The sequence below is a fragment of the Ptiloglossa arizonensis genome, chromosome 1, assembly GCF_051014685.1.
Source record: "Ptiloglossa arizonensis isolate GNS036 chromosome 1, iyPtiAriz1_principal, whole genome shotgun sequence".
NCBI lineage: Eukaryota > Metazoa > Arthropoda > Insecta > Hymenoptera > Colletidae > Ptiloglossa > Ptiloglossa arizonensis.
The window spans coordinates 20841903-20868573 of NC_135048.1; the positions used below are offsets into that span (position 1 = coordinate 20841903).

At 40.0% G+C, this 26671-nt stretch overlaps 3 protein-coding genes across 3 annotated transcripts in view; 1 reads left to right on the forward strand and 2 right to left on the reverse strand.

Annotated features, from left to right (window-relative positions):
- The first annotated feature begins 5 nt into the window (after nucleotides 1–5).
- LOC143149197 (uncharacterized) lies at nucleotides 6–8470 on the forward strand. The gene is made up of 5 exons (XM_076316377.1): nucleotides 6–233; nucleotides 4403–5245; nucleotides 6307–6409; nucleotides 7196–7325; nucleotides 7775–8470. Exons 1-5 carry the CDS (start codon nucleotides 143–145, stop codon nucleotides 7961–7963), a joined length of 1356 nt encoding a protein of 451 aa, XP_076172492.1. The 5' UTR covers nucleotides 6–142; the 3' UTR covers nucleotides 7964–8470.
- LOC143149243 (uncharacterized) lies at nucleotides 8466–11502 on the reverse strand. The gene is made up of 3 exons (XM_076316449.1): nucleotides 11186–11502; nucleotides 10454–10768; nucleotides 8466–8741 (listed from the first exon to the last, which is right to left on the reverse strand). The coding sequence occupies exons 1-3, from the start codon at nucleotides 11441–11443 to the stop codon at nucleotides 8535–8537; spliced, it is 780 nt and encodes a 259-aa protein (XP_076172564.1). The 5' UTR covers nucleotides 11444–11502; the 3' UTR covers nucleotides 8466–8534.
- A 5558-nt stretch (nucleotides 11503–17060) lies between these two features.
- The window catches only part of Dnt (tyrosine-protein kinase Dnt), a 39416-nt gene continuing 29805 nt past the window's right edge, over nucleotides 17061–26671 (reverse strand). The window contains exons 3-8 of the mRNA XM_076327994.1: nucleotides 24592–24998; nucleotides 23928–24113; nucleotides 22194–22332; nucleotides 20999–21291; nucleotides 20290–20449; nucleotides 17061–18277 (exon numbers count right to left, since the gene is read on the reverse strand). Coding sequence (XP_076184109.1) covers nucleotides 18029–18277; nucleotides 20290–20449; nucleotides 20999–21291; nucleotides 22194–22332; nucleotides 23928–24113; nucleotides 24592–24998 — 1434 coding nt within the window. The 3' untranslated portion in view covers nucleotides 17061–18028. The remainder of the gene's footprint in view (nucleotides 18278–20289; nucleotides 20450–20998; nucleotides 21292–22193; nucleotides 22333–23927; nucleotides 24114–24591; nucleotides 24999–26671) is intronic.

The following is a 26671-nucleotide window of genomic DNA, read 5'->3' on the forward strand; positions in this document are numbered from 1 at the left end:
TGACGACGACGCCAATTGAGTCAGTCATTCCCGTGCAAACAGCGACCAAGACAGGATCACTCTAATTCGTGTGTTCGTTAGTGACAATCAACGCGAAACGCATCAATTTCTTCTCTGGAAGATCGATCGTTAGCCAAACAAAATGGATATCAGGATCGTGACGTTGATCGTGCTCCTCAGCGTCGTGGGGTCCTTCGCGGACGTCGAGTTGCCCTACGTGAGGATGCGCAGAAGTGAGTACTCATCGAGTGAACGCACGAACGCTTGGTGGGAGTAGCAGCGGAGAAATTCTACTCTTCGTTAACGCGTGATTATGCACGAATTTGTTCTACGTGAATATGCACGAATTTGTTGCACGTAAACATACGCACGAATTTGTTGCACGTGAAAGTTGCACTCTGTGTAGGTCTGGAACTACTCGTTGAACTTGTCACTATTCGAATATCGGATTCAAGTATTAGGAAATATTCCGCGAATACAAGACGAGTACTCGACTATTCGAATATTTTGCGCGTCCGAGTATACGCGTGTATTCGAATAACGATATTCGAATGACGAAGTATTCGACTACACGACGTTTACTCGTATTATTCTAATACCCGTAAAAGATTCGAGTTACTCGAGTAGTCCCAGGCCCGGTCTCGTGTCGATTGAACACGTTACTCGTAGCTAACAATCTTGTCAATAAGGTAACCAACCGCGTCGCGGTCACCGAAGCAGTTTAAATATAATCGTGACGCGATACTTTGTGTTTCCGCGGTATTGTTTGTAATTGCACTCTTTAATTAACACGTTTCATCGTGCACACGTAGACACGTACGTACAATTCATAGAGGAATTGCTCAACCGTTTCGTAGGCATCGTCGTTGTTGACCATCGAATATTATTTCTAAAGAAATCGTCTTCCATTGCATAAGTCAAGGGGAATAGAAAAATTGTATTCAACAATAAGTTGCGTAACGTTTGTCGTGCATTTAAACCGGATTCGCGGCGGGTTACGAAGATTTCAGGATAATTACGACACCCGGCGTACGAAGCTCGCGCTACGAAGATTACGATAATGCATTAAATAACAAATTCTCGACCGATGGAAATGTCTCCGCGAGTCCCGAACGCATAAAATCGTTCGTCGATTCCCGAGAAACAGCTCAGGCTATGATTTATGGCGCTCGAGGGATTTAACAGGAAGCAGGATTCGGTTGCTCGAAGGAGAACGAAGCGTCGATACGATCTAAGATACGTTAACAAACATTTTTTTTGCATGATTAAATCTGTCGATTTACACGTTTCGAGTCGAAGGACACTATCGAACGAATCTCGTAGATCTCGTGTCATCTTTTCGAATTATACTCACCCGGTTAATTGCAGAGTTTTCTATGTTTCTTGCAGGGAAACTTTACGGTCATAGAAATACCCGATAGGAGAATTTTGACAGGAAATACATACGTAAATAGTAATTGTTTCGAAATATCTCCTCAACTTGGTATTTTTTTATTTTTTTTGTTTCCCACGTGCTACGGTTGTCACGATTGTACTCGATATACTTTAATATTGCATTCCTTGTTCCGCGAAAGTAATTTTCTTTATCGAATGTGTCGTAAACATCGTATCTCGAGAGCGTATCGAAGCAACGAGTAAATATCTTAACTAATGTTTTTTTTATCGAATTGTTGTTAAAACTGTACTGGGAAAGTATCGTGTCTCGAGGAATACGATAAGAGAATGGCTATTCTGAGAATCCAGGAACGCGCGTACCGAGTGTCAATTATAATTTATGATATCGTGTCGCGAAATTGAGATTCGTTAAAATCTCTCTGAAAGATTTTCAACGAAGAATGGAACTAGTGTTTTTTTTCTTTCTTTTTTTTTGTTTTACGTTCATCGTCGTCCAATCCGTGCAAAGTCCCAGGGAGCATATCTGCGCTCGTGATGTACGAGCGGCAAATCGATAATCGATAATTTCACGTGTGTGACGTAAACCTCTACAGTGTAGACTTTTCTCTGTGTAAACGAAATGCATGTGACGTAGTACGAAGAACGGTGATGATAATTCGTCGCGACGTTTCTGAACCGTGACCTGAATTCGTTTCCACCTTGACCTCTGTCAAGATACTTTCTTTCGACTTCCTTTGCTTTTATTATTATTGTTATTTGCTACGAGCGCCGCGACAACAAGAAGGTAGGACGCTCGAGTATTTTCGATTGTTCTCGAAATTCGTCTCACGTGCAAATTTCAACGATCGTTTAGGGAAAGGTAGCTCTTTCTTCCTTATTGGTACACGAGACCATAATATTTTAATTACTTCCTTGTTGATACACGAGAACGCAGAATTTTTATTAATTTTCTCGTCGATGCGGCACCAGAGCACACCATTTTTATCTATATTTCTTTAAACGAGTATTATTACTTTTTTATCCATCGTGATTTATTTAATTTATTTAATTCTCGCGTCGTTTTGCGCAATGACTCTTATTCGCAATATACAATTTACTAGAAATTAAATGCCTATTAATTTGCGAATTACTTCGTTTATTAGGGAAACAGAGTTGACAAAATAATAAATGTTCTTCGGAGAGAAATTGTTCCTTCTTTGAAAGTTTGAAGTTGCAGATATTCTTTTAACGCATTTAAAGAATTATTTCGTTCTTCTTCTTAATCATATCTTATAATAATGTAACAGTAATCTTTCAAGATGTGAATTTAATTCGTAATTAAATTTGTAAGCGATGTAATACGGTAACGTCGTAACAACATCGATGAATGTTACTTTAAATATTTGTTGGTTCCGATCAAGATAAGTCATCCGCGAAGGAGTTAAAAATGGAATGGTTGGTTTTTGTTTTTATGTTGTTGTAGCTGAAGGAAAGACAAATTCATCCATATATGTACGCGTTGACCTTCGAATGACTTTCTATATTTTTACGTTTAAGATTTCAGTTTGTGACATAAACGTGAATCATTTTCGCATTAATATCTTTTACGTAGAATTATTTAAAAACTTTTTAATACAATACTTTTTATTTCCGTTTCGTACAATTTTCTTCATAACCGATTTTACGAATTTTACACCTACAATTAGGAGAGTAGTTTACTATAATATTTCTATGATTTCGTTGCCCCTATACTCCTTGTAAACAATTTTATTTTCGTGATAAACGAATCATTTAAATCTACGACCATTGCGGAGGGCAATACGAAATGTCTGAACCTTTTGTTAATTTCATGAAATATCGATTAAACTTTCGAGCACTCTATTTGATTGTTTCGAAGTGTAAATAAATGATACACCTTACAACGATGAAAGACATCGTCCAAAAACATTCATCATTTACGAATAACATTCCTCACTTTCTGCTCATCTAGAACCGCATTCTTTGTTACAAAGCGTGTTGAACGAGTTCGTAAAATTAACGACGCAGCGCTACATTTAAATACTTTTCTTTCCAACGGCTGAATGTTTCGTTAAGGAACAAAAATATTTTTATTTCAACGACATTGTACAGTTGCAATAAACGGGGCACTGTGTCAACGAAGAATCTTAATTTCCAATGAATGGTTATGAGCCGATTAATACTGACACTTATTGGTCGTTCAATTGAAATAGAATCAGAAAAGAGAACAAGAATGTATGTATATCATTTTGTAACGATTATAGCAGACTTTAACCCGAGACATTTTCACGTAGCGAATAGAATTAAATGTGCTAAAAATCGTGAAGAAAAGATTGTTGAAAAATTATATACACTCCTGTCTTGGCGTCCGATTTTGTTTCAACCGACCAACCGATTAGTGCAGACCAATAGTCTATACCAATAGTCTTTCAATTACCCAAGTATATTCAAAAATCCGTTAGCATTAGACAACACTCTTCGTTGATCCTCTACTTTACGACCAACAATTTTTTCACCATTCTCCGTTCTACGATTCACGCACATTCGTTGCGCGGATCCCCCCTCCTCCCCCATGTATATTCCAATCGTTTCTGCGCAAGGAAATTAGCTGGTCTGGGCGAGGTCTTGTGAAATTAGCATCTAAACGTGTTTGGTCGAGTCACCGCCGCCTCGAAATATGTTTCTGCATGTTTATGTTGCTCACGGCGTACGAAGATCGATGTATCGTATCGGAATAATCCTGGTCGTGAACTAGAATTTTCCGTAAAACTAAATTGGTGAAACGCAAAAAAAAAAAAAAACGCGCCGTTCGTTTTCTCGTGTGCATGCGTGTTATGGGTGCGGGTAATCTTCGTCATGATCGGAGACATCTCGAAAAGCATGCAGTCGGTAACAAAACGGAGCGCACCGAGCATGGACCGTAAAAAAAAAAAAACTCTATAGACACGTGTCCCTGGGAACAGTTAACGATACGAACACATTGGTGTTTTGTTTATTTTCATCGGCGAAGACGGATTGCAAGAAAGCGATGCACCATCGCTCGTCGCGGAGCACGTTGGAATACCGAGGACGAAACGGGACGAATCCGTTGGTTCGAGCACTATTGAAAGCACCGGTACACCCAAGTCCACCGCAGACCCCACCACAGCTGCTACACGCAGCACCAGCTCCGCTAAACCAGATTCGACCGGGTCATCCTCGTCCAAACCGAGTCCCACGAACGATCCGGCGACTCGTTCCAGCACACCGATCCCGAAACCGAGTCCAAGGTCCGGATCCGCTTCGAAAAACACCAGTCCCAAACCCACCACCTCTCCCGCGCCAACGGAGGCCACGACCAAGTCGAAGAAGCCGACGAATCCTGGAAAACCGACGAGTCCGGGAAAACCGACCGATCCGGGGACATCGACCTCGCCGTTCCTGGCACCGCGCATCGATTCGTCTCAGAACGAGGCCCAAGAGCCAGCCAAGAAGCCCCATTCGATGACACCGGTGCAACCACGGCCATCCGGAGGGAATCCTGACGATCTCGTCAATGGAAACTTGCCCTACTTCGTACCTGATTTCACCCCGTACTTCTCGTCGCTTTCCAGCCTCAACGGTGATTCTACTTTCAACTCTATACCAGGTCCTAACTATGCGCAGACAGGGACCGTCAACGGAGGTGGCATGGCGTCGTCTTTCGCGAGTGCATCGGCCGGAGGATTCGGTAGTTCGGGCTACGACACGAAACAACCAACTTTCGGGGTTCGTGGAGCATTCGTCGACAACGTGCCCAACGTGGCCAATACACCCGATTCGAGTTACACACCGAGCGTGGTTAACTCTGGGGGATTCGGTTTCGTCGGAGGAGGTAATATTCGATCAGATCGCAAAGATCTCGAGGAGTCCGTTTCGAAGAACTACGGGGTGGATGCATGCACGCGTTCCAACGAATTGCGTTTTAGAAATCGATGAGAGTTCTAGGGGATGACGATTGTTGTCGAGATGGCAATGGTCACCTCGGTAGCAAGGGGATATTAACGTTCGAAATAACGTGATTGCAAATGGAAATGTTCTGTGGGGTATTTGCTGAGAACACGTGCTTCCAAGATCTTTTCGAGGTCTCTTGGAAGCATAATTACGACTCTGAGCTTTGTCGGTTCGGAGTCGTTGGAAAACTTCGGCACAGCGCTGTCCACGTGAGGACTCCCGGGACAATCGGGTGGTTCCGATTCCGCTTGAACGCGACACTAACGCGTACTCGCTTGACAGCTTGAGGTACGCGTAGATGGAACGATTGGAGGGGGAAGCTAGCACGCAAGGGACCTCTACGCTGGACAGCGCTGGTTGTAACGTGACATCCTTTGGGTGGGGTCATCCTTGGAATAAATGTAATTGTATAGTCTAGAAAGGTGGGATGAAAATTATAAACAGTCGAGAGAAATGGGAAAGAAATTAGGGGACACAATAATGACGAAAAGAAATGAGACATGGATTGATGTAAATTGAAGTAAATTCTTTAGCAAAGTCTATATTGTGCTTATGATCACGATGTACCGATGCGTAAGCAAGAAAGGAATGTTCGAATTACATTGAACACGTATTGTTATTAGATATCGTATTTTATAATTTCTTTTCTATCTTTATACTATTATTTTCATTTCGATTATTTCTAACAAACGTTTATAAATTCAATTTTATATTTATAGGTTATATAATTATGTTTATTTCAAAGATGACTTAAAATTTATAAATTCGAGACTGATAATTAATTAAATACGATTGACAATCTATATAGCATAATTATTGTCTTCTTGATATCTTTATACGTGCGTATCGAATATCATTCGTACGTAGTTACACGGGTTTCGAAGAAAGTATACGTTTATATAAATTACAAACACTCTTAACAGATCTTTTTACATTTTACAGACATTCCATTTGTCGATCCATATCAGTTCAGTCAATACAATCTGGAGCAATTCCAGAGGCAAATGCACGAGTTGCAGATGCAATTCCAAAGACAACAACAAGAGTAAGTTTAAAAACTTTAGTAGATATTATTTTTCATTGAACGAAACGCTAACATAATTGAATATCAAGTACTGTTAATAATTGTAAATCATGTTTCGACGGAATGATTATAAAAGTGGCCTAAATCGTATCAACGTAATGTACTTTAATGAAATAGAAACATGATATTCCTGTATTTGTGAAATTTAAAAAAATGCGTACACATTGAATTATTTTTGCTCGTATTGCTGTAACTTCTCGCGCGAAGAGAAAATCATAAATCTTCTTACGCCACTTGAACAAACATACTTCGTTTTTGTCATTAACAAGACATGGTGATATTTCGTTTCGTTATTCGCCAGTTGCGAATACAGTGAAAATGTGTTCAAACACTAATTAGAGTTCAATGGTATACCAAACGAGTTAACAATTTCAAAAGTCAAACCAATGTATATTTAAAAGAGAACATATCTTTCAACAGAGAATTCTTGAAAAGGTTAAATTAGAGTGACTTTGCGACACGATCGCATTTAATGAATGAAACGAATTATGAAAAATTTCTTAAAAGAAGAACGAATACAATACGAGACGTTTAGTCGAGTCAATGGAAGATTTATTCCTGAAATAAAATTCTCTACTATACTCGTTAAAAGTTTCTTTTCGAAGTGACTTTTATCGAGGAGGTACTGTTCTTATTTGAATTGTCATGGGTAATCTTTTAAAAATTATACTTCTGCGTTTGTTCGAGTCTCGTGAACCGTGGAACAAAAAAGTGAATCACATCAGTTGCCATGAGTTTTCTTCGTAGGTTGAACGAAAGATTTAATCGCATCTACTCAGACCCCAGTTATACAGGCGGTATTCCCGGTGGACACAGTGCAGTCTCCAGCATCAATTTGGGACCAGAAGGTGGCTACCAAAGTGGTGCAATAAATCCGGTAAGTTTCGAAATTTCGTTTAACTATTTGTGTTCCAAAAGTACAATTTGTTACGTTAGGAAATAAGGAAACTAACTTTTACGAGAGTGACTCGATCAAGATAATATCAAATGATGATCTTTTCTTTTCTTAATAATTACTTATGTATTTATACTTTTTCGTTTATACGTTACGTGTGAAAAAACGTTTAAGAATAATACAAACAAAATTAGTAGACTACCGTCGATTGTACTATCGCTGCAATAATTGCATAAAGGTGGAAGCAGACTTTGAAAGTATAAATATATGAGTGCGTGGTTTCGAAATTGGAGAATTAGGTTATGGACGGTTAATTAAGCTTCTAATCTCTACCATTGAAAAAAGTAATATTCGTATTTTTATATCCCTCGTATATTTCTTATATTTCGTCAGGATCGTATTTCTACCACGTTTTGTTGTTAAACTTGCAGGCTTCGCCTGGAATCGAGTCCAGATTCGGCGAGGCACTTCCACCACCGTCTGGAAACAATTACGCAGTGTTCTCCAGCTCCAGTTCCAAAACCATGCGTGGTCCGGACGGCAAGATAACGTCACATAAGACTTCGTCGACTGGTGTCAACGACAATGGAAAAATTACGTTCCGTACCATTGAAGAGTAAAAAATAAAACGTCCAACCATGGATCTATACTGATAACAACCGCTTCTACCGATGCGTGCGCGTATCGCGACAAAGCTCAGCATTTCCTGTCCTCTCTTCTTTAATATCTTTTACACCGAGATCCTTTGTAACTCAGGGTTATAGACAATACTTTTAATGGATTACTTATCAAATATACTTACCTGAATGCCATCAAAATACTCGATGTATTTAAGTACGACTCAGCACGTGGAATCGTGTACACATCGATAACACGATGAAGTTATCCGATCGCTTTAAGTAAACAGACCGTTAGATAATTTTAAATAGAAAGAGCAAGCACACGTGGACTTCAGTTTACCGATTATTCTACGATAATCGTTGTTCTAGCTGTTCAGTTATTTAATAAGGAGATCATTCCTCGCGTGTACCGCAATTTCGTGATATGCGATTCGTTGTGCGAGCCTCTTGGTACGAAATTTTCTTCGTTGTGAAACCAGAAGTCAAATATACCACTGTTCGATACTGCTTGTACGTTTATTGAACTCGATAATAATATTTCAAACAAGGGGACGGAGCCACTCGTTGCTCCTTATTCGTTGCTCGTTTGAGTTTTGCTGAATGGCGGCTCGATTTTATCGTCAACCACGGCTCTGCTGAACGATCCTCCGCCATTGGTTGGGACGAACCTTCTGTCCGCAGACTCTCCCTGACGATGATAATGCCAGACAATGGGCGATCGTTGGAAATTTCTTTGACCCTGATACCAAGGCTCACCGTTGCGATAACGAGTTTGAATCTGCAAAGTGTCATCTGATTTTAATGGTTTCTCGTTGCATCGCGAATAACTATTCTCAGCGCCAAATTAACCGGTCGTACGAGGTTACTTTCTCGAGTGCGAGTCGCGTCGCAAATTACAGCAATTCACGCTATTCAGCGAGAATTTTTACAGTGAATTCAAACGATGGAATTACCAATGGAATTAACCCCTCCATCGGTGTTTATATTTCTTCTAATCTGGCTATTTTTAACTTAATTATACGATACCGAGGGAGGGAGCGGGGATGGTTAAGAAGCGTGTGCTTCTTTCGTGTTAAAATGTATAATTGGTTGGGAAACGTAAGGTGAATACAATTCTTTTTTTTTTTTTTAATTTAAAATTATAATACTCGAATAATAACACTCAAGTATTTAAAGTTGATCGATATTATTCGAGTATCTGTAAAAAATTCGAATATCAAACTAGTACATTTCTGTACCGTTCTTTTCTTTCGGATCTAAACCTCGAAATATGTCAAACATTATTTACCAACGAGGATAACAGTTAAGAACGGTAAAATTAATCTTTAATATCCAAAAATTCAATGAAATAAGTAATAAATTATAATTGAATACAATACCTTTCATCCTATACCCGGAATAGCTTTCGTTTACCTTTCTTGTACAATCAGAATTACACAATATTCGTATATTATTGTATCGCATTTATGTATGCAACTATTTTTATCATCGTTGCTAAGAGAGGACCACTTATAAGAAACGATACAAAAATTTATGTAGTTTATTCTGCGCACAATGATTACGATAATGATATTTTTCGAAAAAATGTTCAAAGCAAATACTTTTTAAAGTGTTTGAGCATGTTTTGCAAGACCACTAGAGTTCGTACATTCTTGCCCGAACATTACAACATATATTTTGACCGCCTATTTAGCGATTTATTTATCGACGCTCGAGAAGAATGTTGCTGGGGTCCAGTAATTTTTTTCGCGCGAACAGGTCACCGGATTCGAAACTGGTGATGTTCTGTTCACGTGAAAAGAATTAATCAACTCCAGCAACATTCTTCTTAGACGTGTATATAGGTATACTGTGTGAAAAAACAACGATTGGAAGAGGAAACGACACGTGGAGGCCCCTACAACACTGCTTCCTACCGTACGTATCAACATTACCGGTTTGCTATCAACATTGCACCACAGAATTTTATTTCGCATTTTAGAAAAGCAATTCGACTGGATTATCGAATTTCTCGAGTCATATCGACCGAGTTTTACTTTATACTATTCTTCTGAACACACTTTTTTTTTTTTAAATATCACTATTGTAATCATTACGTAGAATAAATACTTCATCGTTTCTTTTAAATAAATTAGTCCTCTTACGGTAACGACGCTAAATATATGAACACAAATATACGATACAATACAGATACAGTTTTAATTATACAAAAAATCACACATGTGTGCTGAAGGAGAATAAATTTTAATAATATTTCTAACTTTTTGTACGTATTTTTCTTTTGCCTTTATGTGCAGGATAAAAGATTCTGTGATCATTTATCATTTACTTCGTTACACTTTTGAGTATGCAGGATTAATTTTACCATTTGAAAAAATTGTAACGGTTGTATTTTAAACGTCTAGCGTGAATTTTGCAGACGAATTAATAATTCAGTGCAAGGTTCGCGGTAGTTGACCGAGATATTTTGTCTGAAATGGTGATGTTTACCTGTGGAATGTTATATACGTATGATGGTGGACGAAAAGGATTCGCGCGACGGCCATCGGGAACACGGACACTTGGATTATCAATTCCGCGAATTCCATCGATAATTGGAATGTCATTAGTCTTGAGATCGGTCTCGACCTTCGTGATCACTCTAAGATGCACGTCCGTTACGATGTTGCCTTCCTCGTCCAGACTGGATGTCACGGACATCTTGCAGACACCACTTTTGCACGCATCGACGCCTGATTTCATTTCTTTTCCATTGATAACGATTTGAAGATTATCAATAACGTTCGGTTGCTTCGTTGAGTCATTCTGGAAAACGTCTAATATCAAGCACCGGTACCAAAGTCCTATTCAAAGGACATTCGGTACAGTAACCCGAATAAATGTTCTAAAAATCTGTTCGTAGGTTTTTCACAACATATTACAAATACAACAAAAATATATACTCGATGTAACGATGCACTTGTTCGATTGTTTCATTCGGGAATGTTCGCAGATTTTGGATATTTCAGTAAAAGAAAAAGAATGTTTCTATGTAATCGGGTACTTGTAAGTATCAGGTAGATAAAGAAGAATTTGTTTCGCGTCGAAATTATTTTTCCTCGTCGGTGAAGTATTTTTACAAAATTATCGAAACTTCTTCATTTCGTATAATATTGCGGTTTATAGGTGTGTATCGGACAGTCGACGCAAAAATGTTGAACTCGAAACGACTAGTTTACTCACTCGTGGAAAATCACCGGCCAGTCTGTTCAGATCGCCAGATCTCGTCGAGTCGAGGTCCTTTCGATAGACAACATCGTTCAGATCCAAGACAGCCTTGGGAGCGGAATCATTCGTATCGCGTTCGACCTCATCCGAGTGAAAACCGATCACCGAGGAAATTTCCGTGCACGACGCGAAATTTTTCGTCGCCAATGTCATCGAAAGAACGGCGATAACGATTCTTCTCGTTCGTTTCTCCATTGTTTGTTCAACTGGCATTGTCTTTTTCCGTCACGACACTCGAGTGTCGTGGAAAGAAATCCCATCGGGGGAGGGATAAGTATGCCAACAGGATGTGTATAGTATAACAATGATTACATGTAAGAAAATTACAACGGCCTTTTTCAGATCCGAGTCTGACGGAAACTATAACAAATTAAAAACGAGGAATTTGACGCGCGAGGAGGAACTTATTTGCTTCTTCGTCTTAATTGTTTCCTAAACCATTGTCTTGGGCATGATCCGAGGCAACGATGAGTATTTGGTTACTATTATCGATCGAAGTATGTGGAAGCATGCGTTTATTGTACGCAGATTGAAAAATGGAACGGAAATAATATTCGGTGAAATAATATTCGAGTATTGTTATTATTATTGGTATAGAAGAGAACGATGGGTTTGATGTTTGCATCGCACTATTTAAATATTATTACGAACACTTAAATAAAACTCGAATGTTCGAGTACTTGAATAGTATTCGAATAGTCGAGTATTTGAACGGTATTCGAATTGTATTCCCCGTATGTTCGAATACTCGAATACCACGAACAGTCTCCACTCTAATTAGACCGAGTACGGTCTACGTAGACCTTTGGTGAAATTCGATGAAATAATATTCGAGTATTATTATTATTAGTATAGAAAAGAACGATGTGTTTGATGTTTGCATCGCACTATTAAAATATTATTACGAATACTTAAATATTCGAATGTTCGAGTACTTGAATAGTATTCGAATTGTATTCCCCGTATGTGCGAATACTCGAATACCACGTACAGTCTACACTCTAATTGGACCGAGTACGGTCTAAGTAGATATTTGGTGAAATTCGATGAAATAATATTCAAGTATTATTATTATTATTATTAGTATAGAAAAGAACGATGTGTTTGATGTTTGCATCGCACTATTTAAATATTATTACGAATACTTAAATATTCGAATGTTCGAGTACTTGAATAGTATTCGAATTGTATTCTTCGTATGTTCGAATATTCGAATACCACGAACAGTCTACACTCTAATTAGAACGAGTACGGTCTAAGTAGATATTTGGTGAAATTCGATGAAATAATATTCAAGTATTATTATTATTATTATTAGTAGTATAGAAAAGAACGATGTGTTTGATGTTTGCATCGCACTATTTAAATATTACTACGAATACTTAAATATTCGAATGTTCGAGTACTTGAATAGTATTCGAATTGTATTCCCCGTATGTTCGAATACTCGAATACCACGTACAGTCTCCACTTTAATTAGACCGAGTACGGTCTAAGTAGACCGTCGAGACAAAGAATAAAAGTGGAATAATAAATGCTAGGCGACTGTGATCGCAATTGTCGAGCGAAGTCAAGAGTCAATTACTGAATGTTTCATGCGGTACAATTTACGGTGAAAGGTGAAAAAATTGTTGCTTTAAAAAGGGCGTCGCACGAATGAATTGAAAAAAAAAAATATCACACGCTAGATCCGTAATTGATGTTATGTTGCTCTTTCGACGCGTGAAACAAAGAACGACTACTCCGAAATGCACCCTGTTATGACGCGATCGCAGCCAGTACACAGGGGTTAAAGCAATTTTCAATTCCCTCGTTTACGCTTAACGTTTGGCTAAGCTTCTGTGCAAACGAAGGGTCGTGGAAGCTCATTGAAATTCATTAAAACCCTCGTTGCATCTCTGCACCCTTACGGACTGCAATAATCGATTTCTTAATCATCGTGCTCGTTTAATCCGGACTTAATAACATCGTATTCGACACGACAATAGAACCTTTTTTTAATCTCGCTATAGACAGATGGAAGATAACACGACGAAGCGGCTGTGAATAAAAATAATGATGCATTCATAAAATTCTTGGTTGTACTCCACCAAAAGTAATAACGATCGTTCTTTGTCCGTTGAATAAAATTTATTGGTACAAGGGTACAGTTAACGACGACGATAACGAGATTTTGATACATCACTTACGGAAAATTGTTTGCAATGGAAGTATACCATTATGGTCGATAATAACGAAATAAAACTATTCACGATTGACTTGTTACGATATAATATAAATTTTGGTAACACAGAATTTTATATGAAAGTAAAAACAAGAGGACGATATATTATTTTTTTCTATCATCTGCACAATTTGAAGATTTCATAATATATCAAATTAAAATTGAAAACTACAGAAAAATGGGAATTCCTTGATGTTGGGTGCGAAGTATGTGAAAAATTGTTTTAAAGAACTTTACCATAACGATGTCACGATGAGAATGAATGTTAAAATATATAAAATACATATTTAATAATATAATAGGTGCGAAGTATGCGAAAAGTTGTTTTAAAGAACTTACCATAACGATGTCACGATGAGAATGAATATTAAAATATACAAAATACACATTTAATAATATAATAGGTGCGAAGTATGCGAAAAGTTGTTTTAAGGTACTTACCGTAACGATATCGTGATGAAAATAAACATTAAAATATTCTCGAAGAAAAAAATTTCCAGGAAAAGTCATTGTAGTTGAGAACCTAAAGACATCTTCTATTACATCGATAAAATAACGACTTGTACACATTTATTTCGTTACAACCGTCTCTCGTTCAATTGTGAGAAAAAATTAGTCGATGTAAAGTGTTTAGTGTCTTTTCCTCGTAACAAGAAGGATACACTTTTAAGTCGTCGTTCGAAGTGTAACCGTATAATTAGAAGGGAACTGCGTGTTGCGATAAATTGTCCGAAGTCTGGAGGAAATCACGTTACGTAAATCATCCAACATCGCGTTAGAAGATCGCTACAACATTGTGTTTGTAATAGCAAATGATGGGTTTGATAAAAGACTACGGGTAACTAAAGGCCAGAGTAAGTAGAGAATGTCGAAGAGTCTTGTAATACACCAAGACTAAAAATATAAAGTATCGTGCGAATAATATCATTAAAAATGCACTCGAAGCACTGCAAATGTTAAAAATTATTTATTATTTTATTATACGTCAGTTTTGTTTCTATCCACTGTAAATACATTTAATATTTGATCTTTTTTTTTTACTGCAGAAAAAGGAGATGTAATCGTATTTTCCGCCTAAGGACGTAAAAGAAATTCGTTGCTTTTTCAAGAGTTCAATTTTACCAAGAAATAATTTTGTTAAATATTGTACCTGATAAAAAGATAATTTTACATATTTTTGCAATGAAGATTTAAGTTTCTGAAATAACTATCATTTCTATCGTTACCTTTCGCCTGTCTAGAGATAAATATATTCCTTTGGTTGTTGATCTACAAAAATATTGTGCGTTATTATGTAGCGTGCTAATAAAACCAGTGTGTTTCCACGTTGATTTTTCTATACAGCGTGCTTAACGAAGATCAATGCACGAGAAATAACGATGTATTCTCGAAGCAAGCGATTGCGTTTGGAAATAACTTCCGATCGGACGAAACGATCGAACACCATTTCCAACGGTCCTATTCAAATATTCGTGCGCCTGGTTAAACCTTACCAAAACGAACGTCGTGCTTGCATTTTTCGTGCTTTTATGTGTGCTCGACAACGTCCGGTTTCCCGAGAATCACCAGCACGCTTCGCTTCCAGACGCATTTACTGCTGATGGAGCGTAGAAAACGGAGTGGCTAATGTACCATGCCTAATCGGTTTCGCGTTATTGAGAAATCACAAGGGCACCCGATGCTCACCGCTGGACGCCAACAATGCAAACATGCGAAAAACCCGTGTCTCCGCGTCCCCTATACGCCCGTGATTTACGCGAGAAAATTATGCGTAAGGAATTGTTTCTCGAAGCCAACGTGCAAATATTTGAACATTTTTCACGAAACGAATAGGACCGTTTAAACGTTTTAAACTAGGGCCAGGATTATTCGAATAATTTTACATTTGAATATCTCGAAGGTACTCGAATAACACGAACGAACTTCGAATACTCGAGTATTCGAAAATTATTGTTCGAATATTTGAATATTCGAAAATTATTGTTCGATTATTTGAATATTCGAAAATTATTGTTCGAATATTTGAATATTCGAAAATTATTGTTCGAATATTGTTAGCCGAATAAGAAATTATTCATATATTTCCACTGTTTGAATAATGTAGATACCCGTGATGCATTTAAATATTAGATTTTGTCATCGGTCAATAATCGGCTCATGCATACGGATGAACCGTTGCGGTGACCCATTTTGCAGAAATCAAATATGAAAATATATCGGTGAAACGAAAGAAGAAATACGAAATTTCGAGCAGGATTCTTTAAAAATACTTTTGCAACGATCCTTAAATATCGAAAAAGTGGCCGAAGAAAACGTTGCGTTCTTAGACCGACTACAAACCAAAAAGAAAAAAACTCAAAAGGGAAGTTCTTAATGAATACGTTTCGGTGTAATAGTGCGAACTAAAAAATTAATTAGTCGATTGCATGACCAACACGAGGAGGTTCTTGTTAGAAAAACCACGGTGTGATCCGGAAACAGGAAAGTTTTATGGCTCGTAGAATGGACGTACGAGTTTAAACATCGATAAATGGAAGCTCGTGCAAGACCGTTGAATAAGTCGTTGCTAATGAGGACTAACTAGGAGCATACTTTGTATTAAAACGCATAATCGTCGTTTCTCTTTCTCTTTAATTTAGATCGTGATCAACGCAGACTTATTTTTCTATTGTGAGAACAACACCGAAACGTAATAATTATCAAGGCCCTCGTCGGAGTAATTGACGCACAATTAGAGGTTACAGCGATAAGCAATTTTCACATCATCGAGCGTTATTCACATCGCCGCGAATAGAATCGTGAAAGCTGCAACACCGCTGACACACGTCCGTGTGGATACAAAGGACCGATCGTTCCGATCTCCAATTGCGAGTCGATCCCGTACGAAGTTATCCTCACGGTGCCATAAGTCTCGAGCGGACACGCGGCCACGAATAAAACGTTTCCAGCATCGTTCTCGCGACAACGAAAATAAGTCGGCATCGAGCCGGTGTACTCTCCACTATTTTAATCCGATCTCGCATCGGTAGAGATTTATTCGAACGGATCCCAGACGTCGATCAATTTGCGTGGCGACTGGTCGTAGCGAACGTGTTCCTCCACGAGAAAGCAAGACGACGGAGATAATTTAGAGATTCCCTTCGAATGGCTGTTCTTTCTCGCGGAGCGTGTATCAGATTACACGCGAAACAGAACCGGCGGGAGACAGCGGAAAATTAGACACGGGCTCGTCTGTCATTTTAAACAAGACGCCGGAGAGGCGCCATTAATTTTGTCACTCGACGTTCCCCACGTTGTGGGGCCTCGCGAGAATTACAGGAGTCGTTTGCGTGGCGATATCTCACGGTTTGATGAACGATTTCCGAGAAAACAAAAACTCTTTCGAGGTTTTCAAGCGGTTCCTCCAGTTCCCCCGGCGCCGCGCCACCGCCGAAGTGCCGATCCGGCGCAGCAACCGTCCAAGAATTCTCCAGAAATAGGCCCCTCCCTCGTTACCCCCTCCCTGCGGTCGAAGGCAATCGGGACGATCTTCGTGGAAAAAGGGGTGGTGCTCGGAAAGGTTTACGGTGTTATCGGTGCGCGTCGAGGAAACAACGTACGATAACATCGTGTATCAATCAGTTTATTGTGCTCGTAACGCCGGCGATTTGTACATCATACACAAGACTCTTCCCCGATCCGCGTCGCGCTTCTCATTCGCTATGTACACAGGATCTCGGCGAGCCGGGCGTGCCGCGGCACAATCTTTATTTATAGCTAGAGCTGCATATACGTATGCATGTAAATATGTACAAAAATACAAAAAGTGTAGGGGAAGGGGGGGTGGGAGATTGGGTGGGGACGATATTGGCACACTCGAAACACTCACGTGGCAAACGAAGCGCGTATCGCGTCGCTCGAAATTTATCCCGGAGGGCTTTGCCCTCCGATTACACAGCTTCCTGAGTACGAAATTGGCAGTTCACGGGACGACGTAGAGTTTTGGCAGTTTCTTGTTTTTTTATTTTTTTTTTTCTAAATTATTTTCTTTCTTTTTTTTTCTTTTCGCTATTTTCTCTTTTCTTTCGCTATCGGAGTACTCGGTCTACAGATAACAAAAAACGGTGAACACGTATCGCTCGGTGTGAACATTATTTGATTCAGTCTTAAAGTTTAAAGTAGCTTCGTACGATATACACGTCGGTGTTTCTCTAACGTTTAACAATTTACTGCCCGCTACGATTAAACAGATATTACCACGCGTTGTTTACATGCCCGCGTGTCTACTCGACGTTTCCTTTGCAACGAGAAAGAAGAAATTGCTACGCGAACGAATTTTTCCGGCGTTTTCGACCCACGGTCGAGAAACTCTCCGTTTCTTTCTCGGTATAGAAAATACGCTCGTAAAGTTCTACGGTTCTACTTTCTTCGGCAGTTTTACCGTTAACGTTTTTCCTTTAAGTACTACTATTATGTACACGTGCTTCCGTTTGCGTTGACTGTTCGTTTCCTTCCGTTCTTCTATATAACTTGGAAGGATGCCTCGGAAGCGACGGTTGCTCGTACGATTCGAATTTTGCGCTCGTTCACGACGATTAAACGTATCTAGTCAACTGCGTGTGAAAATCTTGAAGGCAGACGATCAATTGGCTGAACGTCGGCCTCTCGTCGGCGGACATCGCCCAGCAATAAGCCATCACCGCGAACAACTCGTCGGGACAATTGATCGGCTGTGCCAATCTGTATCCATCACGGAGATACGAAGCCATTTCGAAAGCATCTACCTCCACGTACGGTTGCTGAGCCAATGTCGTCAGTTCCCATAGCAACACACCGAACGCCCACTGAAAAATTACCAGAAACAAACGAAAAAACAAATCATATCGTACTTCTATCGTCGTGAGAATCGCGGCGCAAGTATCCCGCGATACCACGTCATTTCGATGAAAAACAAGTAGCGATAAACAGACTTATATTTCGTTCAACGAGTCTAGTCGCCGACTATAAACGAACGCACGTGGCATCGTTCAGTTCGTCGTTCGTAAACGTGACTCAGATACTGTGATTTCTTTTCGCGAGATTTTCAAACCGGTCGCGATTTTCGTAAAAATTTTGTTGCATTTCTATGTTTCTAATTGGTGTATCGTAGAATTATTCGTTGCAAATATGAATATTAATAAAAGCGATACGAAAATTAAGAAACGAAGAAAAGGGCAGATTACGGTGGCTTGAGGCGTTTTACGAAACGATATAATAAGTTGTTCGATAAGTTTTGTCGTTCGATACAAGTTATTCAACAATACTGTTTTATCGAACGTCAAAACTTATTGAGCAATCTAGTACTATACTTTGTCGTTCGATAAAATTTATCGAGCAATCTAGTACCATACTTTGTCTATATAAAACTTATTAAAGAACCTAGTAAAGTCGTCTCTGGGATTGACAAATGAGCGATGTTCGATAACTTGTTGCAGGCAATAGTAGTCGCGCTTCTCTTTTGTCCCTTGATGCGTGCATGTTTTGTTCATAACTGGGGACTCGACTCGTTGAACAGACTACATGGAATAAATCGTTCAAAACTAACGCACATCTTTTTAATATTCAAAACGAAACCTCCTTTCTGTGATATTTGTTGTTACGAAATAGTAGTAAAGCGTATCCTTTTGAATTGTTCCAAATACAGAGAACACATATACATAAAATTTATCGAAAACATTTGGACGACTGCTGCATCGTCTATTTCTGGGCGATCGTCTATTTTAGGGTATTTATTTATTCGATGACGAAGCTTTCCGCAAATATTCATCGATCGAGGAACAAATCACTCGAATTTCCGGTTTGGCTGGGTGTGAGTAAAGATGTGTGCGCGAAGGAAGGAAGGAAGAAAAGGGGAGAACATCAAAAGAGAGGAAGACAAAGTGTAGCGAGGAAAGTAACGGAAAATATAATTCGAGGAAAAAAAAGCAAAGGAGTGGTAGATAAATCGAGGAAAGATATATGTGCAAGGTAGTTGTAAAAATATCTAGAGTTCGAGCAAGTAGTCGAATAAGATGTTCGAACGTAAATATAGATACGACGTAAACCGGAAGCCATCCTAAGTCGAAAAGCAAGGATTACGTTAAAATAAACAAACAATAAAACAAATCGCTCGTTTGTCGTCTTGCGCCGTTGGTTGCTGTGTGTTTGGTTTCAGCCACTAACGACTTCTCCGAACATTCGTGCACATTATTCTCGAAATCTAAATTTAGTTTTACAACATCGATTCTAATTCATCTCAGATCCAATTAATCGATAATAACAATTTTGTCGATTCATCGGCAGAAAATCTGTAAGTCGAACTGCACCAATTCTTTCTCAAATGTTATATTTCCGAAGAGAAGCCAAACGAACGGTCGTGTGCAACATTGATTCGATTCGGTGAAAAAAATACATTACTTTCGATTTTTGTCTAGTAGCATTGAAAGAAAAAATTATTATTACGCTCTGTATTTCGAATGAAGGCAAACTTTATCTCCGACACTTATCTAGCAGTGTTAAAAAAATCTACAATTATAACTTTCTAGACTACGAATCGAGGCAAATTATCCACCTTATGCGTCATTTTATCAACCTTGAAGAGTTCTTTCGTCTGTCTGTACAAAGTGGTTAAAAAATCTCCCGAACGCGCAGAACTGGTTATTTTTAACTTGATTATGTAACGAGAGGAGCAGATAAATACAGCGGTGTCCGATCGCGTCTACTATAATAGCATTGATTACGGAAAAACGCGACGGGTCGAAAAAGACCGGAGGAATCGGAGTAAAATGAATTGAATTGCTCGCGATCGGTTTCGATCGATTCGAGACGATGTACTCACCACGTCCGAGGCGGTGCTGAAAGTCTTGTTGAGCAAACTCTCAATCGCGAGCCACTTGATGGGACGGTTCTCGTTGTCGCCGAGACAATGGTAATCTTGCGGGAACAGGTCTCTGGCCAGAGCGTTGTCCGTGATTTGAACCCTCAGATCATCGTCGACGCTAATAACATCGTTGGTCAAACATGAACCGTATCGTTCCGACGTAAACGTTAATGGAGAGTCAGAGTGTCCCTGGTGTCTAAATTTGTCGACCGGTTCGCTCGCGTGGCGATAAGAAAAAGTTGCGCAAAAAGGAGAATCAACTCGCGTTGAAGCCATCTCCGCGAGACGAAACGGTAACGCGCTGGCAATTAAACAGTCTCGGGGCCGGTCGTATTTATTGCTAATTAATGCCGTACGGCCAATTAATTCCGCAACGAAACGTAACAATCTTAGGTTTAACGGCGCATCGACTAATGCCCCGCTAAAATATTCAGCGCTGCGTACATCCTGCGAAAAGATGCTTCGTATGCACGGATGGATGTTTAAAAAAAGATCACGGTGCAATCGGAGCCTCGAAACCGAGCGAACGAGGGATTTGAAAAGTTCACGGGCGCGCGCTGTATACGTTGCGTTCCCCCGCTCAATTAGGTAGGAAAATGTTTTCGGGTTGTGGGCGGGTGAGAGTCGAGTGTCGTCGGTGGATTAAATAATTCTTCCGTTCACTTACACGCAATTTCTGGCAGCCAAATCTCGGTGCACCAGTCTCTTCCTGTGAAGATATTGGACCCCTTTGGCAGCCTGTAGGGCCATTTCCACGACTTCCTGCGTGGTGAGAGCCCTCGATGGCCCCTCGCTGCTCAACTTGCACCTCAGCAAGAACCTCTTCATGTTCTTGTAGCCGGTGTGCGGATACAAAAGGAACGGCGCGCTTCTGTCCTCGATGGAAACACCCAAGACGGGGAGCAACGCCGGATGACTTAAACCGTACAGCGCCAAACCCTCGCGCAAGAGGAGAGCAACCTTTGACAACATTCGAGAGCACGTGAAGGGTACGTAGATCGCTTCCATGCATTACGACGACTATTACAACGAACGCGATAATACCACCGGGTTCGATATTAATTATTCGTCTCGGTCGATTCGAGCAATTTCACTTCGTATCTACGAACCGTCGAGTACCCTACGAATTGTACTTCTGATAAATAATAAATCTTCCAATAAGATCAATTTTTCCGCTAGCTATTGAATAACGCGCTGGTAAATTAATTTTCTATTCCTTTTAACTCGACGAGCAGATTTCTTTTATTTTCGATTCGATACTTTCTCTTAAATTCTGTTTTCTTTCTTCGCTCGATTAGTTTCTAGAATAGAAATTGTTCCGTTTTCTTTCATCATGTCTACTCTCTTAACTCGACGAGTAGATTCTTTTATTTTCGATTCGATGCTTCGTCTTAAATACTGTTTTCTATCTTCGATTATTCTCTAGAATAGAAACTGTTTTGTTTTCTTTCATTTTGTCTACGCAATCTCTTGTTCCTTCGTATCGCAATCGGTCAATGTATATAACTAGTTTTGCGTCGAAAACTTTCAACAACACTCTTTCTATCGTACTAAGACTATTTTTTGTTTCTTTCAAACCGAAATGACCGAAACAATGATCTTTACGAAGAATCAAGAGCACAAAGGAACGAATCGATCAATATTATCTACAGTTGCGCCAGATACTTCGAGCAATGCCTTTTTACATCCGAGACGACCACTTTACGGTATGTAGGCTAGACAGGAAGCTCGAAGCGCGCATAATTATACGGCGATGTTGCGACAAACTAATTGTAAGTCAATTCAGGGGATACTTGGAGTAATGTAATTAGTAATCGCCACAGAAGCTCGGTTAATTGGCAGACGATGTAAAAATTACTTACTTGCGATTGGGATGCATGCTCGGCAGCAGTTTTCACTAGGACATCCCTCGGGGAAGACGCGCCCTCTTCGTGATAACTGCCTCGGTACACGCGACCGAATGTGCCTTCCATTTCGATGCTGAGAAGGCGTACCCTGCATCTGTAACAAGTGCGGAACAAGGTTGCCTCAACATTCGTGACTTCCAGCATCGAACGAACCGACAATTATTCTGTACAAACTTTGAGATTCCGTTTCTCGAAATTGCCGAGAAGCCGAACCGATCGCCTAATTACCGGAATGAAAGCGAACCCAGGCCGTCGATGCACCATCGAGGCATCGAAACGAGTTAAACGTGCTCGACATCTCTTACGAAATACAGCGAGATTTGGTTACAACGAGCCGACGGGAAAAATTAACGAAACTTGTAACGATTGCAATTTACACGCGCATTTACTCGCTTTTATTTTGAACCTACCGGGCGAACGTATCGTATCGAGTTCAGAGAACGTTGAGAAACGTCGAAACGAAATTTTTCAAACGAAGACCGAATTTAAGATTCACGGACAAGAGGATTGATAGAAAGTGTGGTTAACTATCGATCACGGAGAAATAAATTACATTTTTTAGAGAGATTGTTCTTTTTCTTTGTTTTATACGATATTTATTTTCGAACGAGATTTACTTTCCAACGATTTTCTCGTGAATGGAAACTCGCGCGAGAAAACATTCATTTCTCGCGCAGGTTATTTTTTCACGAGGAATGGGTATCCCTTTCGCGATCATGCCGCGCATTCACGGCCCAGTTTGCGAATGAACAGTGATTTAAAGTCTCGGGGGGGAAAACTTTGTTCTCCTTCGAATCCAAACTGCACAAAAATAGAACTGCCGGGCATTTGTGTAAGCGTTTCTAAAAGCAGGCGCGTTTGATAATTCTCTACTCGATCGATCGTTGAACGGTTTCTCCGGCGTTTTCAGTGTACTCAAACACGTAGGATGTCAAGATTCTTTTATTCTGCTTCCAGAGCGATCCACTTAACCTGAAAACACGAGGCAGGCAGGCAGGCAGGCAGGCAGGCTTCCTTTGAAGCTCGCCAGAGCTTCGCGAAGGTAAATCGTTGGAGTTGTGAGACTCGAGATCCTAAACGATGCTGAAATCCCTAAAGCCAATTATGTAGATATTTTATAATTAAGGGTACTCGTTAAAACCATATTTTATTAGCATTTTAAGGTGATAATTGATGTTTGATTTTATAACAGTACCTTTAACCGCATCACGGTACTTATGTACTTGAGTTATTCAATATTCGTGTATATTTATGCACATATATATATATAGAATCGATCTTAATCTCTTCTATGTAAACGAAAAATGTTTATTAAACCAAAATTTTAATTTTTAATACTTCCAGCCATGCGTTGTGCAGACGTTTTAATAATGGTAATCAAAATTTTTGTAGAATTGATTCCATTTTGTATTCAATATCTTTACGTGTACCAATATTTTACTATTTAAAAAGGTATCGAGTAGAGATAAACGAAACGCTGTACGAATATAAAGAACAAGAGAAGGAATCCAAGTTAGAATTTGGAGTATTTCATTTCGTTCGACAAACTTCTTTAACAGGTTAAAATCAGGGCTGTGTTTACGCGTGCAATTTTTCTATATTCGAGTACTCGAATTTGAAAATGAATGCGATTATTTTCGAATAATCGGTCGACTAGTACCGAAAAGGTTGATTTAAAGTTCTAATCACCTTTGAACTGTGATTTCCTGAATTCTTTCGTGTAATTCTCGGCTAGGTCGATCGTCCAATCGTCTGTAAGTCGAAGTGGAAGTTGCAGATGCTGGTGGTGGTGTTTCGGAAGACAAAAATGTCTGCGCAGGTCCTACTCCTGTACTTCGTTCCACACTGCACGCAGAACTGAGTCCTCTCGATTCTCTACAAAAATAAAAACAGCATCGTTCGCAACGAAACCAAACGTAAATCTCACTAAATTAGAATAGTAATTTTTTATTCCAGAAACACAACGGAATTACTACTACACTGTCTGTATCTTTATGGAAAATTAAAGAAAGAAGATAACAATAAACGATAGGAAGAAATTTTTCGTTTTCTATACATTTCAAACACATAATAATACAAAACGTCATTTTCTTTCCGTCTTCGATATTGCGTAACGAAAGTTCAATCACGATTAAAATACATTTCGTATTTTCAATTCGTCGAATATACTACGACTCTATTCGCAAGTTTCTAATTGGACCAGTTACATTTTTTCACAAAGAATTTGTGCCTTCCCTTTCGTACTGTGATTTCCAACGTTGTATCCCGGTGAATTCACACGAGTCTCTGGCGTTTCGTTGAAATTTTAATAACAGAGCGCAAGTTCCGCGAAAGAGGAAGAAAGTTGACTTACTGGAGAGGGTCACGATGCCTTCTGGCCTTCTTGTCCCTTACATAGTAAGCGATAACCAGAACAAGAATGGCAGCGATGAAGGCGCAAGCGCAACCGATGGCGGCGTAAAACACTTGTCCACCGGAAGTAGTCCCAGAAGCAGCGACGAGAACCTCTTCTGCTCCTACGTTGCTCTTATCTTTCAAGCATATTTTTTTCCGCCTGAAGTCTAGACTGGTCGTGTTTCGTCTCGATAAAGAGACATTGATCCGTAGACTGAGATCGACTTCCGCGTCGTACGGGCCGCAATGCAACGCCAAAGCCCAAGTTTGGAGCCCGCCGACCGGAATTTCGCCGGCTTGAGATATATTTAGAGAACTGCTCAAAGCCGATGGATTGCTGATGTCCACCGACATCGCGTACGGCAACTGGAAACACAGGAATACTCTCAATCTTCCCTCGCAACTTTATTCTTACTTGCACGCTTCATCGCACATTTACGCAGCATTGTTATCTTTTTTTTTTTTTTTTACATCGGCAAAATTTGGTGGCAGAGACGGGTAAAATTTTCATCCGTGTAAAATTAAGAACAAAGACAAACGACATTTCGATAGAGTCACTCTTCGAATGAAAAATAGATTTTGAATCGCAGAATGAAAAAGTAACAATTTTGCCCATCTCTGTTTTCCAGCGGTGGTAACAATTTTTGATAATTATTTAATTATTGGTATATACACCAAACTGAAAGAAGTACACTAAAGAATATGCGAAAGAGAAAAATTGATGTGTTTTTTTTTTTTTTTAAATCAAGGGATGATTGTATCCGTTTAAACCGTACCGTAACATCAACGAAACGTACTTTCGTATCGCGGACGAGTAACTGGAAAAGTGTAGAATTTTTCAAAACGTTCCCAAGTCGCTTAACTTTCGTTACGAGGTGTACACGGTCGTGGGCAGAGGTCGAGCCAGCACTATCGTGACACCCTCTCCCCTACACCCTACACCCGAGGTTCACGTTGCGCACGATACCCAGCCGACGGCTGCAGAAAAAGATACACCATAAATGCAAATCCTCGAAAACTCCTAATCTACATAGAAACAACAGGCTGCGCGGACACGAGGAGAAGAAAGGTGAGGAGACCGGGGCACGACGGAACGGTGCAAGGGTATTTGTTTCGGAACACCGTGGCAACGTGGAGCGTATAGGACGAGAAACAAATGGAACAAAGTCGAAGGACGTAAGGGACGAGCTGCTACTGCTCGCTCGTAATCACGCGAGCGTTGAACCTTCCTATAATCTGAAACGTACCATTCTCGGAAGACAATTTGCGCCCAACGGTGGGCAAAGTGAATCTAGAGGACCGCGGGCAAAAGAGGAGCCCGAAGGAACAGAGCAAGGAGGAAGTAGAGAGGAGAGGAACCGAGCGGGGAACCAAGACGGGGGAGAAGAGGAGAGCAGAGAACCGAGGAGGATTCGGTAGAAGAGGAAAGGCTAGACCAAAGAAAGAGGAGTTCTTCGGGGGGGAGTGCAACTCGCAGCTGATTACCAGCTCGCAATGATGATCGGTTCCCAACTAGCCGCGGAGAAGGTACCTCGTCAACCTGCCGAGGCTTGTCGCTACTACCATGCTACTCTACGCTCCACGGCTGCTCAACCGTTGCGGTATTTTACGACCGCGAGCAGCCAACTACGCGCTGACAATGAATGCCTCTGTAAACCGGCTAACCGTTCGATTTAAACTGTCAGGAATTTTTACGATTCGTGCCTCCCTCCCGGTACCGCTCCTAGCGATCTAGGATCTCGCGAGCGACTCGCCAAACAACGAGTCGCGTGACATTTTACAAATTTTACTGAATTTTACTCACGGCACTGTAACGAATCATTTGACGTTCGTGTATTTCGATATTTACGCGCACCGAACGAATACGTCGAGCATTTTTTAAACACTCGAAGGCTACGAGTACAATTCGGGTATTCGAATGATCGAGTATTCGATTCTTGTCACTCGAATATTTCAGTATTCGAATATTATTATTCGAATAGGAACGTATTCGTGTACTTGCTCTAGATATGGGATTACTCGAATTTTTCCGCCCTCGA

Coding starts and splice junctions, on each gene's coding strand:
- LOC143149243 (XM_076316449.1), bottom strand. CDS start 11,443: ATGCCAGTTGAACAAACAATGGAGAAACGAACGAGAAGAATCGTTATC. Junction 10,769..11,185: donor TGGCCGGTGATTTTCCACGA/GTGAGTAAACTA, acceptor GACGTTTTCCAG/AATGACTCAACGAAGCAACC. Junction 8,742..10,453: donor ACGTATATAACATTCCACAG/GTAAACATCACC, acceptor GACACTTTGCAG/ATTCAAACTCGTTATCGCAA.
- LOC143149197 (XM_076316377.1), top strand. CDS start 143: ATGGATATCAGGATCGTGACGTTGATCGTGCTCCTCAGCGTCGTGGGG. Junction 234..4,402: donor CTACGTGAGGATGCGCAGAA/GTGAGTACTCAT, acceptor TCATCGGCGAAG/ACGGATTGCAAGAAAGCGAT. Junction 5,246..6,306: donor ATTCGGTTTCGTCGGAGGAG/GTAATATTCGAT, acceptor TACATTTTACAG/ACATTCCATTTGTCGATCCA.